Source organism: Nicotiana sylvestris, chromosome 6 (assembly GCF_000393655.2).
Source record: "Nicotiana sylvestris chromosome 6, ASM39365v2, whole genome shotgun sequence".
Taxonomy (NCBI): Eukaryota; Viridiplantae; Streptophyta; class Magnoliopsida; order Solanales; family Solanaceae; genus Nicotiana; species Nicotiana sylvestris.
In genome coordinates, this window is record NC_091062.1 from 29,407,727 (window position 1) to 29,423,777 (window position 16,051).

The 16,051-nt window shown below is 39.2% G+C and overlaps 1 protein-coding gene across 1 annotated transcript; it reads left to right on the plus strand.

The window, feature by feature from the left end:
* Positions 1-2,728: 2,728 nt before the first annotated feature.
* LOC138870420 (uncharacterized) lies at positions 2,729-4,453 on the plus strand. Its single transcript, XM_070148224.1, has 4 exons — positions 2,729-2,870; positions 3,063-3,602; positions 3,673-3,728; positions 3,872-4,453. The coding sequence occupies exons 1-4, from the start codon at positions 2,729-2,731 to the stop codon at positions 4,451-4,453; spliced, it is 1,320 nt and encodes a 439-aa protein (XP_070004325.1).
* The last annotated feature ends 11,598 nt before the right edge of the window (positions 4,454-16,051 follow it).

Sequence of the window (16,051 nt, forward strand, 5' to 3'; positions counted from 1 at the left end):
TGAGGCTAGGGATTTGGAGAATTAATTTTGGGATTTGAGTGTCGATCTGGTGTGGGATTTTGATAAAAATGGTATAATTAGACTCGTAATTAAATGAACTTTCGGGTTTTGTGACTTTTGTTAGATTTTGAGACGTGGGCCCGGTGTTACACCGTGTGTATTTGGCGTTATCATGCTGTAAAGGGGCTAATTCGATAGGAAGATAATTTCTATGAGATATTTAAATGATGCGATAGTTATACGTTAAGATTGGAAGTCATTCGAGTTGTGATTAAAAATTCGACAACAATCGCCGCAAGTTACGGGTTTTAAATTTCACTGAAATTTGGATAAAATATTGATGCGTTTTTCTCTCAATATACTAAGAGTTATGGCGTTTTTTACCCACCTAATCGAAGGTCTATGAGTCTAGTTTCCAACACAACAAACCGTTCGTTAATACGACTTCGGAATAGAGAGATATTAACATTTTCGTACAGAGGTGCACACTGTTACGGGAACAGTGTGCATAGTCGGTTTTGGTTAAAAAAAATTTATTTAGTTTTAAAACATAACCCCTGCGTTTTATTCCCGCCAAAACACAACCTAAAACCTAGGGATTTCCTCTCAAACTCCTCCCATCCATCTAGCCAATCATAACAACTATTTAGTCATCCTCAAGATAGAGAACACCATGGCAGCTTCGGAATCGTGAATTCTTCGGTGTTTCACTTTTCGTAGGAAAACTCCGCCTTAAAGTAATCTCAAATTTAAAGTAATTCTGGTCACATAAGGTATGATTTAACTTCTTCTTTGATCTTTGTAAACTTATACTATAAGAATTCCTAAGAAATAGTTGAAACCTCTATAGAAATGTTCTTGATTTTTTTTAAGAAACCTCTCTTAATATGACTTCATTGTTGGGGCTGTTTTATATGGTTTTATTGTGTTGTTTGGATCTGTGAAGACATGGATGGAATCGTGTCGATGAGGAGATGTAGTAAAGTAAAAATTTGGTGGTGTGTTGGTGGAAAATTAAGCTACAAAAGAGTCTACAAATTCATGCCCGCAAGTTGTTCGCTAAAATGTCTAAATGAGAAATTATATAAGATATGAGCTTGAATTTGATATTGAATGGTTCGTATTATGTAGGAAATCATTCCTAAGGCTTTCGAGGTCTCAAAAACCGTATATAACTCCATCGACAAGGTATGTAGGGCTTTCGCTATACTTTTCGGCATGACTAGAATTCGAATACACGTTTATCGAATTGTTTTGTCGGATTTGAGTTATTTCACCTTCAACTTATATAGATGCTTAGACCTGATCCTTTCTCATAGATTGGTTACTTCAGAGAATATCTATGAATTCTCGGTTTTCCTTATTCCTTGCTTAAAAAGAACTAGAGCCTTTTTACTCGTTCTCCTTTCGATGTTCATAAATATCATGAATAAGTAACACTTACTTCAAAGGTACTCATAATACATAACTCTCATGTTCTTAGTACTTGTTGGCTCGTAGTTGAAAAATTAAATATTTTAGCGACAACCATGATAGTCGGGGAATAATGATGATAGGCCACTTCGACTCTTCTTAGAATACGTATTTTAAGGTTAGTTTTGCATTGCACTTATATAATTCATGATTTAATGTATGTATGTATTTGCTTTCATTATCGAGCCGCACTATAAACGGCCGGGTATGACACCTATTGTGTAACCACTGATCAGTTGGGATTACCAAGCTTCACGTGGCCGGGTACGATTCTACCGAGCTTTTATTATGGCCGGGTATATTATGGATATTGTAGCCCCACAGAGGGATTTATTATTATATAATGTAATATATTATAAGTAGCGATAGTGAGCGACGATTGCACGAGCATATATTTTTATCCATTTTGAATTTTAGTTTCCTATCGAGGCTAGTTTCAGAATTCAAATTGTCTCTATATATCTTCTCTTAATAATTACATTTTTCATGTTACACTTTTCGCCCTACATATTCAGTGCATATTTCATACTGACGCCTTTTTATGCGCTTTGTTCATGCCCACAGGTTCGGATAGACAGAGTGGCATGCCTCCTCAGTAGGACTCCCAGGACCAGCGTTGGTTTTCGCACTCCACTTCTTCGGAGTTGCTGACCTTGAGTCCATAGGTACTATTACAGATGTATATGAGTAGTTTTGGGCATGTCGGGGGCCTTTTCCCGGCCTGTTGAGATTGTCTTACACTCTTAGAGGCTTGCAGACTAACGGTCATTACATGTATATTTTTTTTGTATGGCCCTATCGGCCTTCTGGATTGCTGTCATACTGTTGTTGCAGTCTTGTTGGCCTAGGTTATATATATATATATATATATATATATATATGTGTGTGTGTGTGTGTGTGTGTGTCATTTTGGGCTCTTCTGCCTGCAGGTTATTATATTTCAGATCATATCTCATGGTTGGTTCACTCGGGCCTTCGGGCATCGGGTGCCAGCCACACCTCCCAAGATTGGGGTGTGACAAACTTGGTATCAGAGCAGGTCAGTCCTAGGGAGTCTGCAAGCCGTATCTAGTAGAGTCTTGTTTACGGTATGTTGTGCACCACACTTATAAACATGAGGCTATTGGGCATTTAGGATTATTACTTTCTTCTTGATCTAGATCGTGCAATAGTGCCTAATCATAAGTGTTCATTCCTAATTCTCTTTTTGTTTACCTTTTCAGTGATGCCTAATACTACGAGACGATAAGTGGCTATGAAATTTATTCAGAGGTTGGATGAGGAGGTGGGAGAGGGCGCAAGTCAGGTCCCACCTGCTAATGTAGATCAACATGAGCCACAGAATGAGGCTGATTCTCAGGCTTCCGGGGAAGCACCCTCACCACCCCTGGAAGGGCGTATAGGAGCTAACGTACCTCCAGTCCCTCTCCCAGTTGTTCCTGTTCCGGACCTAGACATGCGGAGTGTTGTATAATTGCTGACTCGAATAATGGCCTCCTAGGCCCAACACCAAACCCTCGGTATTGCTGATAGGTCCGTGAGTGCGAGAGTTTGAGACTTTATCAACTTGGATCTTCCAGTATTTACAGGGGTTGATTCTAATGCTGACCCACAGGATTTTTTAGATCTTATGCAACGGACCTTACAAATTATACATGCCACAGATGTTGAGTCAGTGGAGTTTACTTCTTATAGACTACGTGATATTGCTGTGACATGGTATGAGACTTGGAAGCAGACTCGAGGGCCTAATGTGCCACCAGTGACATGGAAGGAGTTCTCTGAGGCATTTTTACAGCAATATTTGCCAATTGAGCTTCGAAGAGCCCGACGAGATAGGTTCTTACACTTAGAACAAGGTAATATGAGCGTTCGGGAATATAGCATGCAGTTCAACTCTTTGGCTAGATATGCTCCTACGATTGTTGCTGATATGAGTGATCGGGTACACCAGTTTGTTAGTGGTTTGGGGGCACACTTGATAAATGAGTGCACTACAGCTTCTCTAAACCAAGGAATGGATATTGCCCGTATTCAATCATATGCACAGGGTCTAGAGGATCGCAAGAGGCAACAACGAGCCAATCGAGAGCATAATAGAGGCCAACAGAAGAGGGTGCGGTTCATAGGTAACACAGGAGAGTTTCGAGGTGGATTTAGGCCATAGTTTCCTAGGTGTCCATCTTATCCGATATCCAGTGCACCACTACAATTTCAGGGACAATGACATGATTGAACCACTTATTCTGGTCCAGGTCAGAGTTCACGGACCCCAGGTCCACAGTTTAGAGGCGAGTTCAGTTAGATGAGGCCTCAGTTTCCCAGATGTGATCGATGTGGCCGAAATCATTTTGGACCATGTTGCTAGGGTTCTGATGCATGTTATACATATGGACAGCCAGGTCATATTATGAGATATTGTCCGATGACAGGTGGAGGGGGTATGGCTCAGCCGACGGCATCTGCATGGGCTTCTTCTTCTTCGGTACGTCCTCCTTGGCAGAGTATGCAGACATCAACTGGCAGGGGTAGGGGAAGAGTTGGAACTTCTGGTTCAGGAGGTCAGCAAAATCGCATATATGATTTATCGTGTCGTCGGGATTTAGAGTCATCTCCGGACGTGGTTACAGGTATACTATCCATCTTTTCTATCGATATGTATGCCTTGATAAATCCTGGTTCTACATTGTCATATATCTCCCGCTTCGTTGCTAGTAAATGGGATAGAGAGCCTGAATTGTTGCATAAGTCATTTGAGGTATCTACGCTAATGGGTGAGTCTGTTATAGTTAGACGGGTATATCGAAGTTACGATATCAAAATTCATGACTGCCATACGTCAGCTAATTTGCATGAGATAGAAATGGTTGATTTTGATATCATTATGGGTATGGATTGGCTGGCTTCTTGTTATGCCGATGTAGATTGCTGGACAAAGATTGTTCGTTTTAATTTTCCAAGTGAGCCTATTATTGAATAGAAAGGTGATGCTGCAGCGCCTAAGGGGAAGTTTATTTCTTACCTTAAAGCTCGAAAGATGATTTTGAAGGGGTACATCTATCATTTGGTACGAGTGCATGGTATGGAGGTGAAATCTCCAACCCTTCATTCGGATCCCGTCGTGAATGAATTTCCCGATTTATTTCCTGATGAACTTCCTGGTCTTCCTCCCGAAAGAGAAATCGACTTTGCTATTGATGTGCTTCCATATACTCAGCCAATATCTATTCCTCCATACAGAATGGCTCCTGCTGAGTTAAAAGAATTGAAAGCCCAGTTGAAGGATCTTCTGAATAAGGGCTTTATTAGGCCTAGTATTTCTCCCTAGGGTGCACCAGTGCTGCTTGTTCGTAAGAAAGACGGTTCGTTAAGAATGTGTATTGACTATCGTCAGCTTAACAAAGTGACTATCAAGAACAAGTAACCCTTACCCATAATTGATGATTTGTTTGATCAATTTCAAGGTGCCAAGTATTTCTCAAAGATTGACCTTCGATCGGCTATCACCAGTTGCGAGTTAAGGAGAGAGATATTCCGAAAACGGCTTTTCGGACTAGATATGGCCATTATGAATTCCTTGTGATGTCTTTCGATCTTACTAATGCGCCAGCAGCTTTCATGGATTGAATGAATCGGGTTTTCAAGCCATTTCTAGATATATTTGTAATTGTTTTCATTAATGATATTCTGGTATATTCCCGATCAGAAGCAGAACATGAGGATTATTTGCGTGTGGTGTTGTAGACTTTGAAAAATCAGAAATTATATGCTAAATTCTCCAAATGTGAATTTTGGTTGAATTCAGTGGCTTTCCTCGGGAATATCCTTTCCGATGAAAGTATTAAGGTAGATGGTCAGAAAATTGAAGCAGTACAAAATTGGCCTAGACCCACAACTCCTACGGAAGTTCGTAGTTTCTTGGGCTTAGCTGGTTATTATCAGAGATTTGTGGAGAACTTCTCTTCTATTGCTGCTCCTATGACAAAATTGACACATAAAGCCGTTAAGTTCCAATGGTCTGATGCATGTGAAAGGAGCTTTCATGAGTTGAAGAAACGCTTAACATCAGCACCTGCTCTAGCACTTCCTGAGGGATCTGAAGGTTATGTGGTATATTGTGATGCATCTAGGGTTGGATTGGGATGTGTTCTAATGCAACATGGAAAAGTTATTGCATATGCTTCGAGGCAATTGCGGAAGCACAAACACAATTATCCGACTCATGACATTGAGTTAGCAGCCGTTATATTTGCCTTGAAAATATGGCGTCATTATCTTTATGGTGCTCATGTGGATATCTATACAGATCACAAAAGTTTACAATATATATTTAAGCAGAAAGAGTTGAACTTGAGACAAAGGAGGTGGCTTGAATTGCTGAAGGACTATGATGTGGATATTTTGTACTATCCGGGCAAAGCGAATGTGGTAGCTGATGCGTTGAGTCGCAAATCCATGGGCAGCTTGAAGCATGTAGAAGCTGGGAAATTAGAAATGACTAAGGAGATATATCGATTGGCCAACCTGGGTGTGCGACTATATGATATAGGTGACCAGGGTGTAGTAGTCCAAAATATTGCGGGGTCATCACTGGTAGCTGAGGTAGAAATGCGTCAATTTGAGGATCCGGAGCTAGTCAAGATTAAAGAGAGCATCCCTTTTTAGAAGAAGCAATTGTTCGAGCAATCTGATGATGGAATTCTAAAATATAAGGGCCGATGGTGTGTACCTAATGTTGGGGAGCTTCGTAAGCAAATTATGACAGAGATGCACCAGTCTCGATACTCAGTTCATCCTAGTTCAACTAAAATGTATCATGATCTTCGTCAGCTATACTAGTGGAATGGCATGAAGAAAGATATAGCCACATTTGTGGCTCAGTGTCCCAACTGCCAGCAGGTTAAAACTGAACACCAAAAACCGGGAGGGCTACTTCAAAATATTGAGATTCTAGCTTGGAGATGGGAATCGATTAATATGGATTTCATTACATAATTGCCCAATTCTCGCTGGAAGTTCAATTCAATTTGGGTCATTGTGGATAGGCTGACGAAATCAACTCACTTTCTCCCAGTTAGGACCAACTATTCAGCTGAAGACTATGCGAGACTGTATATCAAGGAAATAGTTTGGCTACATGGAGTTTCGCTTTCTATTATATCTGACAGAGGTGCCCAATTTACAGCTAATTTCTGGAGGTCTTTTCAAGAAGGTTTGGGTACTCTTGTTAACCTTAGTACAGCCTTTCATCTGCAGACCGACGGACAAGCCGAACACACTATTCAAATGCTCGAAGATATGTTGCGAGCTTGTGTCTTAGACTTCAAGAGAAGTTGGGAAGATCATTTACCGCTTATTGAGTTTGCCTACAATAACAATTATCACGCCGGTATTCAGATGGCACCCTATAAGGCACTATGTGGGAGGAAATGCAGATCTCCTATTGGCTGGTTTGATGTTGGCGAGACAAAGTTGCTATGACCCAAATTGGTATAGCAAGTTGTAGAAAAGGTAAAGTTGATCCAGGAAAGGTTGCGTACAGCTCAAAGTCGACAGAAATCATATTCAGATAGCCGACGTCGAGACTTGGAATTTGTTATGGGGGACTGGGTATTCTTGAAAGTGTCGCCTATGAAGGGTGTAATAAGATTTGGCAAGAAGGGAAAACTCAGCCCTAGATATATCGGGCCATATCAGATTGTTCAGAGAATTGGGCGAGTAGCCTACAAACTTGACTTGCCACCGGAATTAGACGCAATCCATCCGGTATTTCACGTTTCTATGCTTCGCAAAGTTTTAGATGATCCTTCTTGCATCAGCCCTATTGAGGATATTCAAGTTACCGAGGACTTGTCATATGAAGAAATACCTGTTGCCATTCTTGACCGTCAAGTCCGTAAGCTACGGACTAAATAAGTAGCCTCAGTAAAAGTACTTTAGAGGAACAATAATGTAGAGGAAATTACATGCGAGGCCGAGGAGGACATGAAGTCCAGATACCCTCATTTATTTGAGTCTTCCGGTGATATGCTTCAGACAAATATGGCAGGTGTTGCACAGATATCAACCAGTGACAGTTGAGGTAATTAAGTTATGGCTAACCTTCTTATTATCATTATTGTATAAGTAAACGGCCGTGTGGGGCCAAGTTGATGTTATTATGATGATGTGTAGCCCTGTGTGGCCTTAGATATGTATGTTTGGGCTGATGACAGGTTTTGGATAGTCCTATTTACAGGGGAAACTCTGGCGAAATTTTTTGTTAAAAAAAAAAGTTCAACAGTTAGGTTAACCGCTAACATTCGAGGTCGAATGTTCTTAAGGAGGGGAGAATGTTACACCTTGTGTATTTGACGTTATCATGCTGTAAAGGGGCTAATTCAATAGGAAGATAATTTCTATAAGATATTTAAATGATGCGATAGTTATACGGTAAGATTGGAAGTCATTCGAGTTGTTATTAAAAATTCGACAAAGATCGCCGCAAGTTACGGGTTTTAAATTTTACTGAAATTTGGAAAAAATGTTGATGAGATTTTATATCAATATAGTAGGAGTTATGGTGTGTTCTATCCACTGAATCGAAGGTCTATGAGTCTAGTTTCTAACGCAACAAACCGTTCGTTAATACGACTTCGGAGTAGAGAGATATTAACATTTTTCGTACAGGGGTGCACACTGTTACGGGAATAGTGTGCATAGTCGGTTTTGGTTAAAAAAAAATTATTTAGTTTTAAAACATAACCCCTGCATTTTATCCTCTCCAAAACAGAACCTAAAACCTAGGAATTTCCTCTCAAACTCCTCCCATCCATCTAGCCAATCATAACAACAATTTAGTCATCCTCAAGATAGAGAACACTATGGTAGCTTCAGAATCATGAATTCTTCGGTGTTTTACTTTTCGTAGGAAGACTCTGCCTTAAAGTAATCTCGAATTTAAAGTAATTCTGGTCACATAAGGTATGATTTAACTTCCTCTTTGATCTTTGTAAACTTCTACCATAAGAATTCCTAAGAAATAGTAGAAACCTCTATAGAAATGTTCTTGATTTTTTTAAGAAACCTCTCTTAATATTACTTGATTGTTGGGGTTGTTTTATATGGTTTTATTGTGTTGTTTGGATCTGTGAAGACATAGATGAAATCGTGTCGATGAGGAGATATAGTAAAGTAAAAATTTGGTGGTGTGTTGGGGGAAATTAAGCTACAAAAGAGTCTACAAATTCATGCCCGCAAGTTGTTCGCTTAAATGTCTAAATGAAGAATTATATAAGATATGAGCTTGAATTTGATATAAAATGGTTCGTATTATGTAGGAAATCATTCCTAAGGCTTTCGAGGTCTTGGAAACCGTATGTAACTCCATAGACATGGTATGTAGGGCTTTCGCTATACTTTTCGGTATGACTAGAATTCGAATACACGTTTATCGAATTGTTTTGTCGGATTTGAGTTATTTCACCTTCAACTTATAAAGATGCTTAGACCTGATCATTTCTCATAGATTGCTTACTTCAGAGAATATCTATGAATTCTCGGTTTTCCTTGTTCCTTGCTTAAAAAGAACTAGAGTCTTTTTACTCGTTCTCCTTTCGACGTTCATAAAAATCATGGATAAGTAACACTTACTTCAAAGGTACTCATAATACACAACTCTCATGTTCTTAGTACTTGTTGGCTCGTAGTTGAAAAATTAAATATTTTAGCGACAACCATGATAGTCGGGGGATAATGATGATAGGCCACTTCGACTCTTCTTAGAATACGTATTTTAAGGTTGGTTTTGCATTGCACTTATATAATTCATGATTTAATGTATGTATGTATTTACTTTCATTACCGAGCTGCACTATAGATGGTCGGGTATGACACCTATTGTGTAACCACTGATCAATTGGGATTACCTAGCTTCACGTGTCCGGGTACGATTCTACCGAGCCTTTATTATGGCCGGGTATGTTATGGATATTGTAGCCCCACAGAGGGATTTATTATTATATAATGTAATATATTATAAGTAGCGATAGTGAGCGACGATTCCACGAGCATACATTTTTATCCATGTTGAATTTTAGTTTCCTATCGAGGCTAGTTTCAGAATTCAAATTGTCTCTATAGCTCTTCTCTTAATAATTACATTTTTCATGTTACACTTGTCGCCCTACATATTCAGTACATATTTCGTACTGACGCCTTTTTATGCGCTGTGTTCATGCCCACAGTTTCGGATAGACAGAGCGGCGTGCCTCCTCAGTAGGACCCCCAGGATCAACGTTGGGTTTCGCACTCCACTTCTTCGGAGTTGCTGACTTTGAGTCCATAGGTACTATTACAGATGTATATGAGTAGTTTTGGGCATATCGGGGGGCTTGTCCCAGCCTGTTGAGGTTGTCTTACACTCTTAGAGGCTTGCAGACTAACGGTCATTGCATGTATATTTTTTTTGTATGGCCCTATCGGCCTTCTGGATAGCTATCATACTGTTGTTACAGCCTTGTTGGCCTAGGTTATATATATATATATATATGTGTGTGTGTGTGTGTGTCGCTTTGGGCTCTTCTGCCTGCAGGTTATTATATTTCAGATCATATCTCATGGTTGGTTCGCTCGGGCCTTCGGGCATCGGGTGCCAGCCACACCTCCCAAGATTGGGGTGTGACACCCGGGGGCCGACTTGAGGCCGATTTCAGATTTGATTCATAATTTCATATTTTTCTTGTGGAATTGATTCCTTTAACCTGTATTGATTATATTGTACTGCTTGTGGCTAGATTCGGGATATTTGGAGGCCCATTTGTGAGCCAAAGGCATATTGGAGTAGATTTTTGCTCGGATTGAGGTAAGTAACAGTTCTAAATCTGGTCCTAAGGGTATGAAACCCTGGATTATATGTTATGTGATTGGCTTGGAGGTGACGCACATGCTAGTGACGGGTATGTGGGCGTGCACCGCAGGAATTGTGACTTGGTCTATTCCGAGGAACTGTAAAGTTGAATAACTTGTTGTTAGCTATATGCTCCCCATGTGCTATACAAATTTGACTGTAAATCATGTTACAAATCATGTTTAGGCTATTTGTTGGTACTGTTGTGACCCACAGAGGCCGTGTTACATGTTAAATTACATGTTAAATGCTATTTGTACTCAGTCTCAGTTTTTACACGCATATCATATCTTAGTCTTTATTACTTCCTTGTTGATACATCATATCATTGATGTTTGGGCTATTTTCATGATTTTCGAGAGTCCGAGAGACTGGAGAGATTGATGACTGAGTGAGGCCGAGGGCCTGATTGCGAGGATATTTATAGGATCGGGTTGCTCGCCGCAGCATGTTTCATTAATTTATGCCATGATTGGCGTGATATACTGTTCGGGTTGAAGGAGCCTCTCCAGAGTCTGTACACACCCCCAGTGAGCGCATGTACCTACTGAGTGTGAGTGCTCAGTGTCAAGCGACTGAGAGGAATGAATGACTGGGAGAAATGAGTGACTGTGAGGAATGAGTGATTGTGAGGTTTGAGTGAATTGGAGGACTGATTTGAGAAGCTGCATTTGATTTCATTGTTGTTAGACTTAGCTGCCATATGTCACTGCTTTGAAATTTTTGAGGGAAATTATATCCGGTTTTACTTGAACTTAACATGGAATAATTGATTTGACTTGAATTGCTGGATTTGAAAGCATGCCTACTTTCTTTTGCTGAGATTACTGAAATTTAAATTATAATTGTGTAGCTCGTCACTATCTTCGGTTCTTTATTTAGTCTTGTTACTTACTGAATTGGTCTATACCATGCACTTCGTGTGCAGATCCAAGTGTTTTCGAATACGGTGTGTGCTGATATTCTGCACAGTTGATCTTTGGAGACTTCAAGGTAGCTGCCCGCACCTTGTTTATCCTTCCTTATATTTTCTTTTATTGTATTTAGATCCAGATTTTCATAGACATTACTTTTCTAGGTTGGTGATGTATAGATGCTTATGGGCTCAGTGACACCCCGATTTGAGAGTTTTTCGCATTTGGGTTTTGGGTTTTTACCCCATTTATGAGAATTTTGTCATTTAAAACTACTTTGTCTCGTTTCTGTTAATTGTATGTAATATTTTAGAAATATCAGCTTGCCGAGTTCCATGATATGGGCCATCACGACAGGTTAGGTTTTGGACCGTGACGGATTGAGTACCAGAATATTGTGATATATGTCTTCAAGTAGGGCATAATTGTAATACCACTTATGGGAAACACGTCCGTGACCAGAAGAATAAGCACAAAGAGGAACCTGTTAAGAAAGTAATACAGAAAAAGCAAGAGATGGAATGGAAAGCCAAACCAGGGACTGAGCTTGTCATACAAAGTGATAATATGAGTAACAACAAGGAGTTAGCAAAGGAAGGAAATCAAACAAATGGGATCGAAATTCAAAGAATACAGAGTGGTGATCAACATGAGGCAACTAATGGAATTATTGAAACACTAAGGATTGCTACTCAAACAACACAAGGTAGTGGTCAGAAGAACACAATTAAGATCAATGATCAAAGAAATGCAATTAAAGGAGGAAGCCAAACACCAATGAATTAAGCTCAAACATCATAGGAAAATGCATGGTCACATGTCAGAAGCAGAACAGTTGCAAGAAATTGTGCTAGTCCAAAGGCAAATGCGGTTATTGACACTGTTAACGGCTTTAGTCAATTGCTGGTCCAGGATACATCACAAACTCAAGTCGATGCAGCGAAAGATGGGGGCCAAGGTGGAAAGATGATGGATAAGGGGGGTACCACAAATCATTCACTATCTATATGAAGCTTGTCACTTGGAACGTGAGGGGGTTGATAAGTTGTATAAACAGAAGGAACTTAAGGATTTTATTATTGAAAATAAAATTAGTATACTTGCTGTTTTGGAAAATAGGGTGAAGGAGCAGAAAGCTAGAAGTATTATTGAGAAAATTGCTAAAGGATTGGCATGGCATGCTAATTATCATTATAGTACTAGAGGCAGGATATGGATACTATGGGATATGAAGAAGCTAAATATCGAATTGATATCCCTGACAGACCAAATTATACATGGCTATATAAAATGCTTAAATATGACGAATGAGTTCTATTTTACTGTTGTGTATGGGTTACATACAGTAGAAGATAGAAGAGGTTTATGGCTGCAGTTGAGTTACTTGGCAAATGGAATTCAAAATCCTTGGCTTATCATGGGAGATTTCAACACAATTTTGAGACAGGAGGATAAAGTCAATGGAAATACAGTGATGGAGTATGAAACCAGGGACTTCAATGATTTTATTATAAATACTGGATGTGTCATTTGAGAACCTTCGGTAGGGAGTTCACTTGGACTAATAGTGACATCTTTAGCAGAATTGATTGGGCATTGAGAAATACCGAATGGATGGCCCATCTATCTCAAGTAGATGTAGGGATATTAGACCCCAACTTCTCTGGTCATTCTCCTTTATGTGTCAATTTTGTTGAAACAGTTAATAATAGACCAACGCCATTTAAATTTTGGATCCATTTGGTTGAACATCCTCAGTTCTTGACAAAGGTTACAGCTGGTTGGGCAAAATCTGTTTTGGGAAATCCTATGAAAAGAGTATGGCAGAAACTGAAGAATGTTAAGAAAGAAATGAAGTCATTAAACAACAAAGAATTCTCAAATGTGAAAAACAGATAAATGATACTCGAAAGGATCTGGCAGTTCTGCCGGAACAAATGAGAGACTATAGACATGATGCAACTTTGCTTGAAATTAAAAGAACTCTGAAAAAGGAACTGGAGATATGGTTATTGGTGGAAGAAAGTATTTATAAACAGAAGTCAAGAATATAATGGCTGCAATTGGGAGACTCAAATACAGCTTACCTTTTCGTGAATGTCAAAAACAGAGTTGCCCATATTCAGATTAAGAAACTGATGAACTCTTCTGGTAATTGGATTTATACTTAATCTAAAATTAAAGAGGATATCCAAGAATTCTACAAAAGATTACTTGGGACAACTACATCACAACTACCTGCTATTAGTCCAGAGATATGTATAAAAGGGCAAATATTATCCAGAAGCCAACAGCTATCCTTGATTGAACCAGTGACATAAGAAGAAATTTACCAAGCTCTACATGATATAGAAGATATGAAAGAGCCAGGAGGTGATGGCTTCAATGCTCTATTCTTCAAGAAAGCTTGGTCAGTGATAGGTGAAGATATTACTGCTGTTGTATTGCACTTTTTTCTTGACCTCTACCTTGTATAAGCCAGTTAATTGTACTTTAGTGACCTTAATTCCTAAAGTGAAGAATCCTTCTTCAGTGAAGGAATTTATGCCCATTTCTTATTGCTCGGTATTGTATAAAATAATTTCTAAGATACTAACTATCAGATTGAAGAGTGTGATGGATGATCTCATTAATAATAGCCAATTGGCATTTGTTCCTCGATGAGTGATAAGTGACAATATAATTCTAAGCCATGAACGGGTTAAAGGATATGGAAGGAAAGGGATATCTCCAAGATGTATGATGAAAGTGGATATGCAAAAAACATATGATTCACTAGAGTGGGCTTTTGTTGAACAAGTATTAATACATATGAATTTCCCTAACAAGTTCGTACGGTGGGTTATGGAATGCTTGCAGTTGGTGTCTTATCCAATTGGCATCAATGGTTGGCCTACGGAACCCTTTGCAGCTAGAAGAGGACTGAAGCAGGGGGACCTATGTCCTCATTCCTGTTTGTACTTGCTATGGGTTACTTCTCCAAGATGCTTAAAAGATTGGATGAGCAACTTGACTTTAACAACCACCCACGATGCACAAAGTTGAAGCTGATTCAGCTAGGTTTTGCAGATGATTTACTACTCTTTATAGGGGTGACTTAATATATGTGCAAATTCTTCACAATTGTTTTCAAGAATTCTCTCAGGTTTCAGGTCTGGTAGCAAACAAGGAGAAGAGTTTTATCTATTTTGGAGGGGTGAGAGAAGAAGCACAGAGGAATATATTGGAGATACTAAAGGGAAAATGCCATTCAAATACTTGGGAGTGCCACTTAGTACAAAAAGACTTTCAATAAGCCAATGTCAACCATTATTTGAAAGAATATTGGGAAGAATTACAAGCTGGACAACTAAGTTTCTCTCTTATGCAGGCAAAGTTCAATTGATCAAGAATGTACTTTTCTCAATCCAGATCTACTGGTCACAAATATTTGTCTTGCCTACGAAGGTGATAAAGTTTATTGAAGTAACATACAAGAGATTTTCATGGACTGGAGGTGTGGAGATGACAAAGAAAGCATTGCTTGCCTTGGAAAAAGTTTTGTTATCCTACTAGTGATGGTGGTCTCAATATTCTTGATATAGCTATTGTGAACAGGGCAGCTATCAGTAAATTATTGTGGACTAAGAAGCCTAAACATGATATTTAGCACGATTGACAGCTCAATTACTTTATCACATGGTAAAAAACGCAAAATATCAACAAACTAGGACCACTATACAGTGCCATGGAAGCAACATAGTCCCAATTCACATGGTGCACGTCCACACGCCCGTCACCTAGCATGTGCGTCACCTCAATACCAATCATATAACATGTATTGCGAGGTTTCATACCCTAAACATTAAGTTTAGAACCGTTACTTACCTTGAATGAGCCAATACCAATGTCTAGCAAGCCAAGCGATGCTCCAAAGATGCCATCCCGCGCGTTTTGACCTCCGAACGGCTTGAAACTGACCAACAACAATTCAAATACATCAAACAATGCTAAAGGAACCAATCCCGATTGTAAAAGATCAAATCTTGAATCAAAGCCCGAAATCGGCCCAAACGCCCAACCGAGGGCCGCACCTCGGAACCCAACAAAACTCACAAAATCCGGCAATCCATTCAATTACGAGTCCAACCATACTAATTTTCACTCAATTCCAACTCCAAATCAGTGTTCAAAACTCAAAAATTCATATTATGAAACTTTAGGCCAAAACCTCCAATTTTTCTTTAAAATTAATCAAACAATTGCCAAAAATGAAGATAGATTCGTGAAATATAACCAAAGCCGAGCAGAGAACACTTACCCCAATCCTTGTGATGAAATTTGCTCCAAAAAGCACCTCCATCCGAGTCCCACATCTCAAAATATGAATAAAGACAAAAACCCTCGATTTTTATATCCTCTACCTAGAATTTTCTGCATTTGCATTGAAATAGTCGCATCTGTGACCACCACATCTGTGGTAAACATCTCGCTTATGCGACCACAACTAACCGATAGGGCCCTTACACCTTCTGAACAATTTCCACTTCTACATACTCGCAGGTGTCACTCCTCCTCCGCATCTGCGATGATCCCCAACCAAGCCTTCATTCTCTTCTGCATCCAACTGTCCGCATCTGCGTTGTTGATACCCAATTTTTTCCCAATATATTTTAAATATGCATAAATACCTTCAAAATAGCATATATATGCATATATAAGCATGCACAAAGTCTTTATAATTTTTCCCATAATTATAAGAGTTTAAATTGATTTATTTTCTCCCCTTTTATTCATG